The sequence below is a fragment of the Mobula birostris genome, chromosome 28 (genome assembly GCF_030028105.1).
Source record: "Mobula birostris isolate sMobBir1 chromosome 28, sMobBir1.hap1, whole genome shotgun sequence".
In the NCBI taxonomy this organism is placed as follows: Eukaryota; Metazoa; Chordata; class Chondrichthyes; order Myliobatiformes; family Myliobatidae; genus Mobula; species Mobula birostris.
This window is the reverse complement of record NC_092397.1, coordinates 6526230-6545749: the sequence shown is the minus strand read 5'-3', so window position 1 is coordinate 6545749 and position 19520 is coordinate 6526230. Positions and strand designations below refer to the sequence as shown.

At 55.4% G+C, this 19520-nt stretch overlaps 1 protein-coding gene across 2 annotated transcripts in view; it reads right to left on the bottom strand.

The window, feature by feature from the left end:
* The window catches only part of map4k2 (mitogen-activated protein kinase kinase kinase kinase 2), an 86040-nt gene that overhangs the window by 36660 nt on the left and 29860 nt on the right, over positions 1-19520 (bottom strand). For both annotated transcript variants that reach the window (XM_072245975.1, XM_072245976.1), the window contains exons 3-9: positions 18441-18531; positions 17086-17150; positions 15287-15342; positions 14508-14555; positions 8843-8885; positions 6476-6548; positions 1384-1515 (exon numbers count right to left, since the gene is read on the bottom strand). In XM_072245975.1, coding sequence (XP_072102076.1) covers positions 1384-1515; positions 6476-6548; positions 8843-8885; positions 14508-14555; positions 15287-15342; positions 17086-17150; positions 18441-18531 — 508 coding nt within the window. The remainder of the gene's footprint in view (positions 1-1383; positions 1516-6475; positions 6549-8842; positions 8886-14507; positions 14556-15286; positions 15343-17085; positions 17151-18440; positions 18532-19520) is intronic.

Here is a 19520-nt window from a genome sequence, read left to right as displayed (position 1 = left end):
CTCACCCATCACCTCCCAGTGTCTCACTTCATCCCCCCTCTCCCCCACTCACCCACCTTCCCCCTCACCTGGTCTCACCCATCACCTCCCAGTGTCTCACTTCATCCCCCCTCTCCCCCACCCACCTTCCCCCTCACCTGGTCTCACCCATCACCTCCCAGTGTCTCACTTCATCCCCCCCTCTCCCCCACCCACCTTCCCCCTCACCTGGTCTCACCCATCACCTCCCAGTGTCTCACTTCATCCCCCCTCTCCCCCACTCACCCACCTTCCCCCTCACCTGGTCTCACCCATCACCTCCCAGTGTCTCACTTCATCCCCCCTCTCCCCCACCCACCCACATTCCCCCTCACCTGGTCTCACCTATCACCTCCCAGTGTCTCAGTTCATCCCCCCTCTCCCCCACCCACCCACCTTCCCCCTCACCTGGTCTCACCCATCACCTCCCAGTGTCTCACTTCATCCCCCCCTCTCCCCCACCCACCTTCCCCCTCACCTGGTCTCACCCATCACCTCCCAGTGTCTCACTTCATCCCCCCTCGCCCCCACCCACCCACCTTCCCCCTCACCTGGTCTCACCTATCACCTCCCAGTGTCTCACTTCATCCCGACTCTCCTCCACCCACCCACCTTCCCCCTCACCTGGTCTCACCCATCACCTCCCAGTGTCTCACTTCATCCCCCCTCTCCCCCACCCACCCACCTTCCCCCTCACCTGGTCTCACCCATCACCTCCCAGTGTCTCACTTCATCCCCCCTCTCCCCCACCCACCCACCTTCCCCCTCACCTGGTCTCACCCATCACCTCCCAGTGTCTCACTTCATCCCCCCTCTCCCCCACCCACCTTCCCCTTCACCTGGTCTCACCTATCACCTCCCAGTGTCTCACTTCATCCCCTCTCTCCCCCACCCACCCACCTTCCCCCTCACCTGGTCTCACCCATCACCTCCCAGTGTCTCACTTCATCCCCCCTCTCCCCCACCCACCTTCCCCCTCACCTGGTCTCACCCATCACCTCCCAGTGTCTCACTTCATCCCCCCTCGCCCCCACCCACCCACCCACCTTCCCCCTCACCTATCGCCTCCCAGGACAATTTACAATGACCGATCAACCTACCAATCAGTAGGTCCTTGTAACCGAGCACACGGTGGAAACCCACGCGGTCACTCCTTACAGGCAGTGGTGGGAAGTGAACCCAGGTTTCTGGTGCTGTAAACCGTTGTGCTGACCACTACGCCACCTTGACACCCTGTTGCAGGGTCTCGGTCCGAAGGGTCTTTATTCCCCTCCGCAGATGCTGCCTGACCTGCCGAGTTTCTGCAGCATTTTATGCGTGATTCACAAGCTGGCAAACCCCCTTGCCCCACCCCGCCCTCCGTACCTCATGGGATGCAGTTCAAACATGGGGGGCTGTAACTCGGCCAGCTCGATGGCTGTGATGCCCACGGCCCAGATGTCGCACTGCTGGTTGTAACCGCCCTTCTTCTCCACCGCTGCCACCTCCGGGGCCATCCTGCGCTGGCGAGAGGGAAGATTAGTGCCCCGAGGGCCCAGGGGTGAAGGGGACAGAGGGTTCACTCTCACCGTTTATCCCTCAGAGTGGCACTCCCTCCTCACTGTCCCTCCCTCAGTACAGCACTCCCTCCTCAACCTCCAACCCTCAGAGTGGCACTCCCTCCTCACGAACTCCCCCTCAGCGCAGCATAGTGCTCCCTCCTCAACCTCCCTCCCTCAGAGTGGCACTCCCTCCTCACCGTCCCTCCCTCAGCACAGCACTCCCTCCTCAACCTCCAACCCTCAGAGTGGCACTCCCTCCTCAGCAACTCCCCCTCAGCTCAGCGTAGCGCTCCCTTCTCACCGTCCCTCCCTCAGAGTGGCACTCCCTCCTCACTGTCCCTCCCTCAGTACAGCACTCCCTCCTCAACCTCCAACCCTCAGAGTGGCACTCCCTCCTCACCGTCCCCCCCTCAGCACAGCACTCCCTCCTCAACCTCCAACCCTCAGAGTGGCACTCCCTCCTCACCAACTCCCCCTCAGCGCAGCATAGTGCTCCCTCCTCAACCTCCCTCCCTCAGAGTGGCACTCCCTCCTCACTGTCCCTCCCTCAGTACAGCACTCCCTCCTCAACCTCCAACCCTCAGAGTGGCACTCCCTCCTCACCGTCCCCCCCTCAGCACAGCACTCCCTCCTCAACCTCCAACCCTCAGAGTGGCACTCCCTCCTCACCAACTCCCCCTCAGCTCAGCGTAGCGCTCCCTCAACCTCCCTCCCTCAGAGTGGCACTCCCTCCTCACCGTCCCTCCCTCAGCACAGCACTCCCTCCTCAACCTCCAACCCTCAGAGTGGCACTCCCTCCTCACCAACTCCCCCTCAGCTCAGCGTAGCGCTCCCTTCTCACCGTCCCTCCCTCAGAGTGGCACTCCCTCCTCACCAACTCCCCCTCAGCGCAGCATAGTGCTCCCTCCTCAACCTCCCTCCCTCAGAGTGGCACTCCCTCCTCACTGTCCCTCCCTCAGTACAGCACTCCCTCCTCAACCTCCAACCCTCAGAGTGGCACTCCCTCCTCACCGTCCCCCCCTCAGCACAGCACTCCCTCCTCAACCTCCCTCCCTCAGAGTGGCACTCCCTCCTCACCAACTCCCCCTCAGCTCAGCGTAGCGCTCCCTCCTCAACCTCCCTCCAAAGGCATGGCACTTCCTCCTCACCAACCCTTCATGATGCTCCCTCTTCCCCACCCCTCCCTCAGCACAGTGATCCCCCCCTTCCCTGCCTCCCCCTCAGCGTTTCGCTCCTTCAGTCCCACCGCCCAGAGTCACAGGCACCCCTTTAATGACGGACACAGGGAGAAGTTCCCTCCTCCCACCCCTCCGGTCGCGACAGCCCATTGACCGAGTGGCCGCTGAGGGATCTTGCTGAGCAGGAGTGCAGCAGACTGACTCCATGTTTGGGGCATCCCGTGGTAGGACGGACTGGGGTCCTGGCAAGTCCACGGGAGCAATCCCAATCTCTCCCCGGACCCCGGGCCCCGGACCCCGGACGCCATCAGGGCGGGCGAGATGTCACGGAGCCACTGTGGCACCGAGTGGGGCGGGTTGGGGCCGCTGGAGCCCGCCTGCCACCCAATCGGGAAGGAGCAGAGCTGACGGACAGGCCCGCTAGCCAATTGTGAGCGAGGATCGGGGCCGCCGGCGGTCACGTCGGGCGGGAACTGCATCGACGATCGCCCGAAGGGAGGGGTGAGGGGCGAGGGGGGAGGGGCGAGGGGGGGAGGGGCGAGGGGGGAGGGGAGGGCGGAGGGGTGAGGGGGGAGGGGGAGGGGGGAGGGGTGAGGGGGGAGAGGGGGGAGGGGTGAGGACGGAAGGGCGAGGGCAGAGGGGCGAGGGGTGAGGGCGGAGGGGCGAGGGGTGAGGGCAGAGGGGTGAGGGGTGAGGGCAGAGGGGTGAGGGGCGAGGGCCGAGGGGTGAGGGGTGAGGACGGAAGGGCGAGGGCAGAGGGGCGAGGGGTGAGGGCGGAAGGGCGAGGGCAGAGGGGCGAGGGGTGAGGGCGGAGGGGGAGGAATGGATGACAGTGGTTAGTGCCAGGAAACATGATGGATGCAACTACAACTGACATGTTCAAGAGGCTCTGAGACAGGGAAAGGAATGGAGGGATTAGTTTAGCTGGTAGGATGGTCCCTATGCTCCTTCCCTCCGCTAGCCTGCAGGTCACCCTAGGGCAAGGTGTAGCTTAGCTTCCGCCCTCCCCACCCGATTAGGGTCATGTGTATCCTTGGGAGCAGGTACGAGCAGCCGGTGCACATCACGAGTCCTGGTTCTGCGACCACTGACGCCAGGCTAGACAATGCCTGAAGGGTATTGATAATGACTGGGGGGTCACCCGTCTTGTGAAGACACTGCCCAGAAGAAGGCGAAGGCAAACTACTTCTGTGGAAAGATTTGCCCAAGAACAATCATGCTCACAGAAAGACCATGATCGCCCACGTCAATACGACACGCACAGAATGATGATGATGAGTTTAATTGGATGTTTGATTACTAATTTCATTAGTTCAGTACGACATTTTGGGCCAAACAGCCCATTCCAGAGCTGTACTGTTCAGTGTCCTGGGTCCTGTGTCCTATGAAGTGATTCGACCTGAAACGTCGATTGTTCATTTCCCCTCCACAGATACTGCCTGACCCATTGTCTTCCTGGTGGGCATTCTGAGGTAAGAAAAGTACGGATAGCAAAAATCTGACAGCAGCAAAGATTCAAGGTGCCGGACAGTCTCCGTGGAGGCAGAGTCTTGCATTGGCATTATTGAACATAGAACATGGAATAGTACAGCACAGTACAGGCCCTTTGGCCCATAATGTTATGCAGACCCTCAAACACTGCCTCCCATATAACCCCCCACCTTAAATTCCTCCATATACCTGTCTAGTAGTCTCTTAAATTTCACTAGTGTATCTGCCTCCACCACCGACTCAGGCAGTGTATTCCACACACCAACCACTCTCTGAGTAAAAAACCTTCCTCTAATATCCCCCCTTGAACTTCCCACCCCTTACCTTAAAGCCATGTCCTCTTGTACTGAGTGTGGGCACGTGGCCAAGTGGTTAAGGTGTTCGACTAGCGATCTGAAGGTCGTGAGTTTGAACCCCAGCCGAGGCAACGTGTTGTGTCCTTGAGCAAGGCACTTAACCACACATTGCTCTGCGATGACACTGGTGCCAAGCTGTATGGGTCCTAGTGCCCTTCCCTTGGACAACATTGGTGTCGTGGAGAGGGGAGACTTGCAGCATGGGCAACTGCCAGTCTTCCTTGCCCAGGCCCGCGCTCTGGAGAGTTAAGACTTTCCAGGCGCAGATCCATGGTCTCGCAAGACTCATGGATGCCTTGTACTGAGCAGTGGTGCCTTGGGGAAGTGGCGTTGGCTGTCCACTCTATCTATTCCTCTTAATATCTTTTGTACCTCTATCATGTCTCCTCTCATCCTCCTTCTCTTCAAAGAGTAAAGCCCTAGCTCCCTTAATCTCTGATCATAGTGCATACTCTCTAAACCAGGCAGCATCCTGGTAAATCTCCTCTGTACCCTTTCCAATGCTTCCACATCCTTCCTATAGTGAGGCGACCAGAACTGGACACAGTACTCCAAGTATGGCCTAACCAGAGTTTTGGATCCAGAAGGTTGTCAACTGTCCAGTCAGAGGGTGAGGTGCAGTTTGCTTGAGATGGTATTGACCATAGGAGAGAGGTCAGAAGCTGAAGTTCAGGTTGCTCAAGGTGGTATTGACCATAGGAGAGAGAGGAGTCGGAGGGTGAACGGGAGGGAAATGAAGACAAGAGTCTGCAAGATGCTGGAATACCGAGCCACACACGAGATGCTAGAAGAACTCAGTAGGTCAGTCAGCATCTGCGGAGGGAGAGGTGGGAAGAGCGTTTGTGTACCATGGAGAGCATTCTAACTGGCTGCAGCACAGAAACAAGACCCTTCAGCCCATCTAGTCAGTGCTGGACCATTAATCCGACCAGTCCCAGTCCTTCGAGTCTTAGAAAGACTGCAGAAAGTTGTAAACTCAGTCAGCTCCACCAGCCTCCCCTGCATCGGGGACACCTTGAAAAGGCGATGCCTCAGAAAGGTGGCGTCCATCACTAAGGACCCCCACCACCCAGGACATGCCCCCTTCTCATTGCTACCATCAGGGAGGAGGTACAGGAGCCTGAAGACACACACTCAACGATTCGGGAATAGCATCTTCCCTCAGCCACCCGACTTCTGAATGGACATTGAACCCAGGAACACTATCTCACTACTTTTTTTGCACAACTGTTTAACTGTTTTATTTATATATATATACACCCACACTGCAATTCATGTTTTTTCTCTATTATAACATTTTGCATTGTACTGCTGCTGCAAAGACAATAAATTTCACGACGTACACCGGTGATATTAAACCTGACTAAGATTCCAAAGTGATGGCGACTGGAGTCTCAGAGAGGAGATTAGAGTCCAGCACAGGAACAGGCCTTTTGGCCCATCTAGTCCATGCCAAACCATTTAAACTCCTGACTCCCCTCGACCTGCACCGGGACCATATCGCTCCATACCCCTCCCGTCCATGTACCTATCCAAACTTCCCTTAAAAGTTGAAATCAAACTTTCCACACTCGTTCCACACTCTCACCACCCTCTGAGTGAAGAAGTTTCCCCTCGTGTTCCCCTTTCACCCTTAACCCATGACCTCTGGCTGCCGTCTCAGACCACTACAATGGAAAAAGCCTGCTTGCATTTACTCTATATGTATCCTTCATAATTTTGTAGACCTCTGTCAAATCTCCAAATGGTTGACAGATTCAAACAGCAGGGGTAGAATGGGAGTTTCTCTCTGGGAATCTCAAGGTGAGAATGACTGAGAAATGCTGGACGTCTGGCCAGGAATGGTGGGAGGGGCAGGAAGAGAGCCAGAGGTAGGGAGGTGTCTGTTTACCAGTAAGGGGTGCCGATGAACGATTTCCTCTTGCCCACCGAAGCTGTGAGTTCGGCCGAGACCCCGAAGTCGGCTGGAAGCAGACAGAGAGAGAGGTGGTCAAGGTAAGGAAGCACTCGCGGGGTCCGAGTTTGGCTCACAAACGTTACGGGGACGCAGGAGACCGCGGGAGCTGGAATGCGGAGCAACACGTGACGGATCGGTGGAAATCCAGAGGAAAGCAGCGTTTTACAGATTCGACCGATGCAGCCTGAAACGTCGTCTGTCCGTTCACCTCCACAGCTGCTGCACGTAGTGCTGAGTTCCTCCAGCACCTTGTGTGTGGCCGATGTACTCCTGTCGCTGGGTGTGGCTCCGCCAAAAGCCCCACTCCCAATGCGCACGGTCAAAATTCCCTCCTCACCGCCCCTCTCCCACCTATCCACCCCTCACGCATCACGGCACTCCCTCCTCACCGCCCCACTCCCACCTATCCACCCCTCACGCATCACGGCACTCCCTCCTCACCGCCCCACTCCCACCTATCCACCCCTCACGCATCACGGCACTCCCTCCTCACCGCCCCTCTCCCACCTATCCACCCCTCACGCATCACGGCACTCCCTCCTCACCGCCCCTCTCCCACCTATCCACCCCTCACGCATCACGGCACTCCCTCCTCACCGCCCCTCTCCCACCTATCCACCCCTCACGCATCACGGCACTCCCTCCTCACCGCCCCTCTCCCACCTATCCACCCCTCACGCATCACGGCACTCCCTCCTCACCGCCCCTCTCCCACCTATCCACCCCTCACGCATCACGGCACTCCCTCCTCACCGCCCCTCTCCCACCTATCCACCCCTCACGCATCACGGCACTCCCTCCTCACCGCCCCTCTCCCACCTATCCACCCCTCACGCATCACGGCACTCCCTCCTCACCGCCCCTCTCCCACCTATCCACCCCTCACGCATCACGGCACTCCTTCCTCACCGCCCCTCTCCCACCTATCCACCCCTCACGCATCACGGCACTCCCTCCTCACCGCCCCTCCCACCTATCCACCCCTCACGCATCACGGCACTCCCTCCTCACCGCCCCTCCCACCTATCCACCCCTCACGCATCACGGCACTCCCTCCTCACCGCCCCTCTCCCACCTATCCACCCCTCACGCATCACGGCACTCCCTCCTCACCGCCCCACTCCCACCTATCCACCCCTCACGCATCACGGCACTCCTTCCTCACCGCCCCTCTCCCACCTATCCACCCCTCACGCATCACGGCACTCCCTCCTCACCGCCCCTCTCCCACCTATCCACCCCTCACGCATCACGGCACTCCCTCCTCACTGCCCCTCTCTCACCTATCCACCCCTCACGCATCACGGCACTCCCTCCTCACCGCCCCTCTCCCACCTATCCACCCCTCACGCATCACGGCACTCCCTCCTCACCGCCCCTCTCCCACCTATCCACCCCTCACGCATCACGGCACTCCTTCCTCACCGCCCCTCTCCCACCTATCCACCCCTCACGCATCACGGCACTCCCTCCTCACCGCCCCTCTCCCACCTATCCACCCCTCACGCATCACGGCACTCCTTCCTCACCGCCCCTCTCCCACCTATCCACCCCTCACGCATCACGGCACTCCCTCCTCACCGCCCCTCTCCCACCTATCCACCCCTCACGCATCACGGCACTCCCTCCTCACCGCCCCACTCCCACCTATCCACCCCTCACGCATCACGGCACTCCCTCCTCACCGCCCCTCCCACCTATCCACCCCTCACGCATCACGGCACTCCCTCCTCACCGCCCCTCTCCCACCTATCCACCCCTTACGCATTACGGCACTCCCTCCTCACTGCCCCTCTCTCACCTATCCACCCCTCACGCATCACGGCACTCCTTCCTCACCGCCCCTCTCCCACCTATCCACCCCTCACGCATCACGGCACTCCCTCCTCACCGCCCCACTCCCACCTATCCACCCCTCATGCATCACAGCACTCCCTCCTTGCCATTCCCCCCCCACATTGCAATGCTCCCCCTCCCTCAGCGTGGAACTCCTTCCACACCGCTCCTCATGCAGCACAGGGCTCCCTCCTCATCACCGCGCCCCCCCCCCGCACCAGGGCGCTCCCTCCTCAAAGCCCTTCCCTCAGCGTGGAAAGCCCCCCACACCGCACCTCCCACTCTCTGCAGGCTGCCTCTCCCAGGAGACCTCGGTGACTGTGGGGGGGGGGCATACCACTCAGCAAGGCACGGACACCACACTGACCTCCGGCCTCCCCTCCCTTCGCCCCACAGCAGCGGTCGAAACCTTCACCGCCCACCGCCCCCCCCCCCCCGAGTTAGAGTCCTCGCCCCTTGGCTCACCCAGTTTGATGTCTCCTCGATCGGTCAGCAGGATGTTCGCTCCCTGTGGGAATTAAGCAGAGAGTTATTCCCACTCCTCACTCCCTCCCCTCGAGAGAGACGCCCGTCTCAGGAGGACTGCAAGGTACGGGAGCAGAGGTGGGCCATTCGACCCATCGAGTCTGCCCTGCCATTTCATCATGGCTGATCTGCTTTCTCTCTCAGCCCCCAGTCTCCCGCCTTCTCCCCGTATCCCTTCATCCCTTCATGCCCTGACCAATCAAGAATCTATCAACCTCTGCCTTAAATATACTCAATGACTTGGCCTGCACAGTTGCCTGTGGCAACGAATTCTGAGGCTGTGTCCTCTGGTCCTAGACTGCCCCACTATAGGAAACATCCTCTCCACATCCACTCTATCTGTGTCCTCTGGTCCTAGACTCCCCCACTATAGGAAACATCCTCTCCACATCCATTCTATCTGTGCCCTCTGGTCCTAGCCTCCCTCACTATAGGAAACATCCTAACAACATCCACTCTATCTGTCTCCTCTGGTCCTAGACTCCCCCACGATAGGAAACATCCTCTCCACATCCACTCTATCTGTGTCCTCTGGTCCTAGACTCCCCCACCATAGGAAACATCCACTCCACATCCACTCTATCTGTGTCCTCTGGTCCTAGACTTCCCCACCATAGGAAATATCCTCTCCGCATCCACTCTATCTGTGTCCTCTGGTCCTAGACTTCCCCACCATAGGAAATATCCTCTCCGCATCCACTCTATCAAGGCCTTTCACCAGTCAATAGGTTTCAATGAGGTCACTCCTCATGCTAGTGAGTACAGGCCCTGAGCCATCAAATGCTCCTCATATGACAAACCTTTCAATCCTGGAATCATTTTTGTGAACCTCCTTTGAACCGTCTCCGGTGTCAGCTCATCCTTTCTTAGGTAAGGGGCCCAAAACTGCTCACAATACTCCAAGTGAGGCCTCGCCAGTGCGTTATAAAGTCTCAACATTACGTCCTTGCTTGTATGTTCTCACTGAACCCCGCATCTGTGCCACAGATCACAGACAGTGACTGCCTCTGTCCACTCATAGAGCACAGAGACAGGTCCCGTGTGTCCCGTCAAGAACCTATCCCGTAGCGGTTGGGAACCTCGCAGAACAGCGGGGACCCAGGATGCAGGGGTAGGATTCACTGTAAGCAGAAGGCAAGTAAGGCCACCACCAGGAAGGAGGTACAGGAGCCTCAGGTCCCACACCACCAGGTCCAGGAAGAGTTATTACCCTTCAACCATCAGACACTTGAACAACTCACTCTCCACAACCCTGAACTGATTCCACAACCTACAGGTTCACTTTCAAGGGCTCTTTACAGCTCATGTCCCCAGCGTTATTTAGTTATTCATATCAATCAGCTAATTAATTAATTGATTATTTATATCGTATTATTCGTATTTGCGCAGTTTGTCTTTTGCACACTGGTTGCCAGTCTTTGTGTGCAGATTTTCATTCATTCTGTTGTTCAACTGTGAATGCTTGCAAGAAAATGAATCTCTGGGTTGTATACTGCAGTGGTCCCCAACCTCCGGGCCATGGACCGATACATTGCCGTGAAGCATGCAGGGGCGCAGCAGTAGCCGGGACACACCCAGCACATCTTTAAGAAAAAAAGCCGAAATAAGCAAGCTAATTAATTAGGTGCCGCCCGGCAATCGCCTCTGATCTGGGCCGACATTTACGTGCCGGGTGGCACCTAATTAATTAGCTTGCTTATTTCGGCTTTTTTTCTTGAAGATGTGCTGGGTGTGTCCCGGCTATCGCTGCGCCCCTGCATGCTTCGCGGCCCGGAGGTTGGGGACCACTAGTATATGGTGACATATACGTACTCTGATAATAAATTTACAGTACTTTGAACCTGAAATCTACTTTGAAGGTGGTGTTTGGGGTGGGTGGGACTGGGCTCCATCAGTCAGGGCGCTGAGCAAGTTGGATTCGACCCGAACATAGGAGCAGAATTAGGCCATTTGGCCCACTGATGGCCATTCAGTCATGGTTGATTCTTTCTTACCCTCCACAGTCCCACTCCCTGGCCTTCTCTCTGTAACCTTTGATGCCGTGTCCAATCAAGAACCTGTCAAGTTCTGCCTTAAATACACCCAACGACCTGGCCTCCACAGCTGCCTGTGGCAACAAATTCCACAAATCCACCACCCTCCAGCTAAATAAATTTCTCCGCATCTCTGTTTTAAATGGACGCCCCTCTATCCTGAGGCTGTGCTCTCTTGTCCTAGACTCCCCCACCATGGGAAACATCCTTTCCACATTTACTCTGTCTAGGCCTTTCAACATTCGAAAGATTTCTATGTAATCCCCCCTCATCCTTCTGAATTCCAGCGAGTACAGACCCAGAACTATCAAACGTTCCTCGTATGATAACCCTTTCATACCTGGAATCATCCTTGTGAACCTCCTCTGGACCCTCTCCAATGCCAGCACATCTTTTCTAAGATGAGGGGCCCAAAACTGTTCACAATACTCAAGGTGAGGCCTCACCAGTGTCTTATAAAGCCTCAGCATCACACCCCTGCTCTTGTATTCTAGACCTCTTGAAATGAATGCTAACATGGCATTTGCCTTCCTCACCACCAACTCAACCTGCAAGTTAACTTTCAGGGTGTTCTGCACAAGGACTCCCAAGTCCCTCTGCATTGAACTGTTCTGCTAAGTTTACAAATTTCACGTCACATACCGGTGATAATAAACCTGATTCTCACTGTGATTCTCCTGATCTCAGATTTTTGGATCTTCTCCCCATTTAGAAAATAGCCCGCACGTTTATTTCTACTGACCATGCACTTTCCAACATTGTATTTCATTTGCCACCTTCTTGCCCTTTCTCCTAATCTGTTGAAGTCCTTCTGCAGCCTACTTGTTTCCTCCACATGGGCCACTGACTCCCCCACCCCATACCCCGCACTCCCGTAGATGCTGCCTGACCTGCTGAGTTCCTCCAGCTTTTCCTGTGTGAACGCTGAAGAATCTCTTGTATTTATCGGGCGGGGGGGGGGGGGCGGGGATATTACATTGCAGTTATACCAGACGTTGGTGAGGCCACTCTTGGAGTTCTGCCTGCAGCTTCAGTTATAGGAAAGATGTGATAAAACAGGACAACACAGAAACAAACCCTTTGGCCCACCAACGTCTCGCCTTCTGCCTAACGCCAAACCTCTGCCATCTGATTTCTGAGTGTTCTAAAAACCTATGAACATCTCCGCTTCGATACTGTTCATATATTTTTATTAGGCACACCTCCTCGTTTATACAAACATCTAGTCAGCCAATCACGTGGCAGCAACTCAACGTATCAAAGCATGCCGACACGGTCAGGAGATTCAATTGTTTGGACCAAACATTAGAGTTGGAGGGGGGGAAGAAATGTGATCGAAGTGACTTTGACCGTAGAATACTTGTTGGTGCCAGATGGGGTGGTTTGAGTATCTCGCGCGAACTGCTGACGCCCTGGGATTTTCAGGCACAACGGTCTTTAGAGTTTACAGAGAATGGTGTGAGAAACAAAAAAAAACATCCAGTGAGCAGCAGTTTTGAAGGGGAAAATGCTTTGTTAATGAGAGAGGTCAGAGGAGAATGGCCACACGGGCTCAAGCTGACAGGAAGGTGACAGTAACTCAAAGAACCACCCGTTACAACAGTGATGTGTAGAAGATCATCTCCCAGCGCACAGCATGTCGACCCTTGAAGTGGACGGGCCACAGCAGCAGCAGATTACAAACCAGGTTCCACTCCATCTATCTCATAAAGCGGCCACTGAGCATGTGTCATGAAAATTGTTGTTCCGGGACAGCAGTACAATGTGTAATACATTTTCAAAAAATTAAATAAGTTACAATTAGAAATACAAAAAGAGAGCAAATTAGTGAGGTGTTCATAGACCGTTCCAGAAATCTGATGACGGAGGGGAAGAAGCTGTTCAAATGAAAACACCCAAGTTTGACCTTCCAAAGTGAATTACTTTGGGGTTGAACTCCTAATAAATGAAGGGAAGTATGGTTGGTTCCTTAAGGTTGTTACAGCTGAGGGTGGTAATGGGGACAAGCTCCCACTAACTATTAAATGCTCCCAATGGCGTTCGTCTCAAGTAGCCTCTGACAACCAAGTCCAGCTCCCGGCCTTCACGTGTGGCTTAGCTACTAAGCCTGGCGGAACCGTTTCTACTGACAGGAGAAGGGGCGAAGGCGGGTTCCTGGCGCCTTAAAGCCCGTCACTTCGGGCAGAGGGGACTCATCAGCCGTGGTTGGCAGCTCATCTAGGGGAAGGAAAACTCTGATCTCAAACCTCCGCTGCCTTGTGGCCGTACCCGCTCACGGGGAAGACTACAGGAGGAAACCCCGAGGGAAAAATCCGGAGCTGGAGTCCCTGAGGCAGCCCAACGTTGGGTTCATTGCTGACTGGTGCCAACCTGTATCAGCCTCTGACGCTCCTTTGGGCTCATCAGATGCGTGGAGGGGGGGGAGCTCGCCACATGGGCAACAGCTCGCTCTCCGTATCGTAACTGCCCTGGCTTGCGCATCCAGACAGCTGGGACACAATATCCACAGTCAACGCTGACCGACGCAGGCCTCAGACCCAGAGTTGTGCTGCGGAACAGGACACAGAGGGAAGAATGTGGTAAGGGACCCGTAAAGAGGAAGACGATGCCCAAAGGCGGGTGAGAGCACGGATTTCTGAAGGGGGAAAATTGGAAGGGAGAAGAACCAGATGGACTTGGACCCCAAGTTCCCTTTGTGCCCCGCACTGCTAAGGAGCTTCGCCATTAACCCCAGTACTCTGCCGTCAAGTTCGGCCTTCCCAGTGTATCAAGCTGTGATATTAGTCGGGGGGACTGAGTTTAAGTGCCTTGAGGAAATGTTGTAACCTTATTAAGCACCATTGGAGTATTGTGTTCAGTTCTGGCCCATAAGACATTGGAGCAGAATTAGGCCACCTGGCCCATCGAGTCTGCTCCACCATTCAATCACGGCCGATCCTTTTTTCTCTCCTCCTCAAGCCCAGTTCCCGGCCTTCTCCCCGTAACCTTTGATGCCCAATTTATCAATCTCTCACCTTAAATACACCCAACAACCTGGCCTCCACAGCTGCATGCAGCAACAAATTCCACAAATTCACTGCCCTTTGGCTACAGAAATTTCTCCGCATCTCTGTTTTGAAGGGGCGCCCCTCTATCCTGAGGCTGTGCCTTCTTGTCCTAGACTCCCCCACCATGGGAAACATCCTTTCCGCATCTACTCTGTCTAGGCCTTTCAACGTTCGCAAACTCGCCGCGTTACAGGAAGGACGTGGCAGCTTCAGAGAAGGTGATGAGGAGATTTACCAGGATGCTGCCTGGATTTGGGAGCCGGTCACATGAGGAGAGGTCGAGCGAGCTAGGCCTGTGGGGAGAGCGGAACTGATCTGAAAGTTCTCGGCAAAAGTCCACTCAGACTGGGTGGATTGAATTAGGTCATAGGTCACAAACCTGGAACAGGCTCCAGGGTAACAGGATGGACAGGAGGAGCTGGGGCCAATTCTGCTCCTGACTAGAACCAGGATGTTCCGCTGCAGCTGTCCCACCCAACCCCAGCTGGGGATTATAAACACCATTTTCATTTTCTCTGGAATTACCTTAATATCACGATGAATTTTCCCACTGCTGTGTAGATAATGGAGACCCTTAAAAAGAAGATTATTTAAAATTAATTGTTAAATTCATCGCTGTCATGTCTCAAGAAATTTTTAGAGTAAATCTCTCTCTACACTGTCCCATCACACACTCCCAGGGTCAGACACAGAGTGAAACTCCCTCCACACCATCCCATCACACACTCCTGGGGTCAGACACAGAGTGAAGCTCCCTCCACACCATCCCATCACACACTCTCGTGGTCAGACACACAGTGAAGCTCCCTCCACACCATCCCATCACACACTCCTGGGGTCAGACACAGAGTGAAGCTCCCTCCGCACCGTCCCATCACACACTCCCGGGGGTCAGACACAGAGTGAAGCTCCCTTCACACACTCCCGGGGTCAGACACAGAGTGAAGCTCCCTCCACACCGTCCCATCACACACTCCCGGGGTCAGACACAGAGTGAAGCTCCCTCCACACCGTCCCATCACACACTCCCGGGGTCAGACACAGAGTGAAGCTCCCTCCACACCATCCCATCACACACTCCCGGGGTCAGACACAGAGTGAAGCTCCCTCCACACTGTCCCATCACACACTCCCGGGGGTCAGACACAGAGTGAAGCTCCCTCCACACCATCCCATCACACACTCCCGGGGTCAGACACAGAGTGAAGCTCCCTCCACACTGTCCCATCACACACTCCCGGGACACGAGTTAGACATGTCATGACAAGCAAGGATTGAGCTGGCATCTACCCCTGTGAACGCACCTGAAGGGTCTCCCTGCAAACATAGGCGATCTGTTTCTCCAGCAGCGGGCCTGTGACTGTGACGAAACATAGGGTGTGTTAGAACATGGTGGAGGAGACCCAATCCGCTCTCACAACTGGGACACGGTTTCTGAGTTTACCCCTGACCCCTCAGCCAGTAACTCCCCCAAAAATACGAATTAAACGTCCCATCAAACAGTCCCACGTCAGCTGATTTCATCAATTAAGAGAACTCTGTATGGGGATCTCGATGGACGGTTTACGGAGGGCTATGGTCCAGATGCGAGTCGATGGGGCTAGTCATGGACTAGACGGGTGAGTGGCCTATTTCTGTGCTGTGCGACTCTGTGAGTATTGGAGAATCATTGTGCATTGTCCTGGGAATCGAATGGAAATAGTTCTGGACCTCCAGGTCCAGGGTGGAACCCATCTGGATAGCCTGCAATCTGATGGCACGAACGTCAATTTCTCCAGCTGCCAGTCGCCGGACGCATTTTGTGTTCAGTGCTGTCCACGTCGGCGCCAGAACGCGCGGCCAACTACTTGGACAAACTACTCCCCTCTGAAAATACGTGGCTCCTCCCGAGAGAGAGTTAAGCGCACCAAATTCCTGGGAGCGCAAATCGTGGACGATCTCAATTGGTCCCCCAGTATCTCCCCCCTGAATAAGAAGGCACAGCAGTGCCCTTGTTTCCTGAGGAGACTGAGGAAGAAGAGACCCTCTCCTCCCATATTAACTGTCTTTTACAGGAGGGCGTCCTGACAAGTTGCATCTCCATCTGGTCTGGGAGCAGCCGCGCATCGGACCGGAAGTCCCTACAAAGGACTGTGAGAATGGCCGAGGGGATCATAGGGGTCTCCCTACCATCCATCAGGGACATTTATCAGGAGCGCTGCCTACGCAGGGCCCTTAGTATTATCAAGGATCCCACCCATCCATCCAGCATCCTCTTTGACTTTCTACCATCAGGCGGGAGACTCCGATGCGTAAAGACAAGAACGGTCAGGATGGGAAACAACAGGAATTCTGCAGATGCTGGAAATTCAAGCAACACACATAAAAGTTGCTGGTGAACGCAGCAGGCCAGGCAGCATCTCTAGGAAGAGGTACAGTCGACGTTTCAGGCCGAGACCCTTCGTCAGGACTAATTGAAGGAAGAGTTAGTAAGAGATTTGAAAGTTGGAGGGGGAGGGGGAGATCCAAAATGATAGGAGAAGACAGAAGGGGGAGGGATGGAGCCAAGAGCTGGACAGGTGATCGGCAAAAGGGATATGAGAGGATCATGGGACAGGAGGACAGGACAATTTCTTTCCTCGGGCCATTAGGCTTCTGAACTCGAAGTCAGTGGTTAATCTGTTCTGTACTCGACAGTATTTAATTTAAACACCCTAGTTTGATTATCCTCGCTTTCCTAAATCACTGTGTGTTATGTGTACTACTAAACTTTACACCCTGGTCTAGTTGTCCCGTTTAACGGTGTACATGTATCTAGTTACATGACGATCAACTTGACTGGGAGCTTTGGAGGGGGGTGCGATGCTGAGGCAGAGAGACCTTTAATAAGTGACACGGGTGGGATTTGGGGCAAAGCTAGCGGGACAAAGATGGGAGTCCAGAAGCGGGTGGTCTCCTGGTCAGATTGGTGGGCCGTGTGTTCTGGTTACGACAGGTTGGGATGTGAACCCCGGTGTGGGGGAGATCCATTCAGACACCCCTGGAGGAGTTGCTGCAGACTTTCCCCACCCTGGGGAGCTCCCCCCTCCTCCTGGGATTGACCCCCCAGACAGACGTCACTCACCCTGGTAGATGTCCTGCAAGGACCCTCCCCCGCAGAATTCCATGCAAATCCACAGCTTGTTGTTCCTGGGAGGAGACGAAGCAGAGGGGAGACAGGCTCAGCCGATGTTCTTCACCAAACCGCACCGGGACGATGACCGCCCCCCGACCCGTCAGCGGCGGCACTTTCTGCCGACTGACCGAGGCCGCTCGGCCCACCACGCGCCTGCTCCCCTGGGGGTAATGCCGCCGAACCGCCTCGTTCCGGGCCGCTGGAGGACGTGCTGGGTGCAGCCTCCGCAGGGGCTCGGTGGGGAGGGAGTCCCCCGCCACCGGGGGAGGGGGAGCGGCCGAGCTGTGTGAGGAGGCTGGTTGGTTATTACGGTGGTGTAACGCCGAGTGAGCTGGCCGCACCCCTTTTGGCTTGAGGGAAAGGTTCCGAGACCAGTCAATGCAAGCCTGAAAAGGCTCTACATGGTTTGTTCTTCAAAATAATTTTTTAAAAAAATTATGAGCCAAGTTTATTCTGGTTGTTAAAAAGGAATGACACACCACCTCCTGCTTTGGAAGGACACAACTCTTCACTTCCAATCCGGGGTCAGTGGGACAGCGACACGGGGGGGGCGTGGGCGGTGGGCAAGGAGGGAGTATCACACTGAGGGAGGGGTGGCGAGAAAGGTTACACTGAGGGAGGGGTGGCGAGGAGGGTCACACTGAGGGAGGGGTGGTGAGGAGGGAGTGTCACACTGAGGGAGGGGTGGCAAGGAGGGTCACACTGAGGGAGGGTTGGTGAGGAGGGAGTGTCACACTGAGGGAGAGGCGGTGAGGAGGGAGTGTCACGCTGAGGGAGGGGCGGTGAGGAGGGTCACACTGAGGGAGGGGTGAGGAGGGAGTGTTCCGCTGTAGGAGGGGCGATGAGCTACGTCTAATAGTCGTACAGTCTGGGGGTGGGTGGGGGTCAGTGTTTGATCACATCCACGTGGCCCTGTAGCTCTGGGCCGCTGGTTATCAAGTACCTGCCCAGCAGAGGGCAGCACAGCAGCCGGGATTCAACGTCACCTCTGTCTGCAGGGAGTTTGTGCGATCTTCCTGCCTCCGTGTCGGTGTCCCCTGGGTCCTCCCACAGTCCAAAGATGTATGGGTTAGGGTCAGTGAGGTGTGGGCGTGCTACGTTGGCGTCAGGACCACGGAGACACTTGTGTGCATCCTCAGACCGTGTCGGTCATTGACTCAAACAACGCATTTTGCTGTACAAATAAAACTCATCTTTCATCTTTAAGTGGTTCATTAGACCCCAGTAGGAACCCGGTGATGGGGGCAGGGGGCAGATGAGACCTCACCCCAGGGGCAAATGGGTGAAGACCCCCCCCACCTCACCTGAAGTAGCTGCCGAAATAGGCGACGATGTTGTGATGTTTGCAGCCCCTCATCATGCTGATCTCCTGCTGTAGGGAGGACAAGTCGTCACCTGTGGGCGGAGGGAGGGAGGGAGGGAGTGTTAACGAGGAGGGCAACTCTCTCCACCCCGCCATCCCGTGAGAGGTGCTGCCGTGGTGGGCGCCCTGTACCATCGGGCGGGCCGGCAGCCTCCAAGGCCACGACCTTCCAAACGGTCAACCCTCCAAACCTTTGACACCACCAACCCTCGGCACTCGATCAACGAGACCCACCAAGCAAAGGAACTTCCAAACTCTCGAGCCTCGATCAGCAAGTCCCCTCCAAGTCCTCAAACCACCAAATCTCGAGCCTCCAAATCCCTTGACCCTCAGTCAACAAGATCATCCACAGGACCCTCAAAATCCTGAAAACTCCAAATCCCTTGACCCTCAGTCAACAAGATCATCCACAGGACCCTCAAAATCCTCAAACCTCCAAATCCCTTGACCCTCAATCAACAAGATCATCCACAGGACCTTCAAAATCCTCAAACCTCCAAATCCCTTGACCCTCAATCAACAAGACCGTTCAAACAAAAGGAACTTCCAAACCTTGAACCCTCAACCCTCAATCAATAAGATCCCACAATCACTTGAACCTCAATCAACAAGCAAGGGATCCTCAAAAATGCAGAAGCCCCAGCTCCTCAAACCTCCAACCCTTTGAATCTTGACCAAGAACACCCTCCTACCCCTTGAAACTCCAACTACATGACTCTCTATCTCCTTGAGGAACCCCTCCAACCCCTAACCCTTTGAATCTTGATCAAGAACACCCTCCTACCCCTCAAAACTCCAACTACATGACTCTCTATCTCCTTGAGGAACCCCTCAAACCTTCAGCTCCTCTTGAACCAACCTGCATAACCCTAACCCTCCAGAACACCATGGACCATCTAGTGCACTGTAAGACTCATCGTCGTCACATGTCGTATGACATGGGCGATCCTGGTCTTTCCACGGCGTGATTGCTCTTGGCAATTTTTTTCCACGGAAGTGGTTTACCATCGCCTTCTTCTGG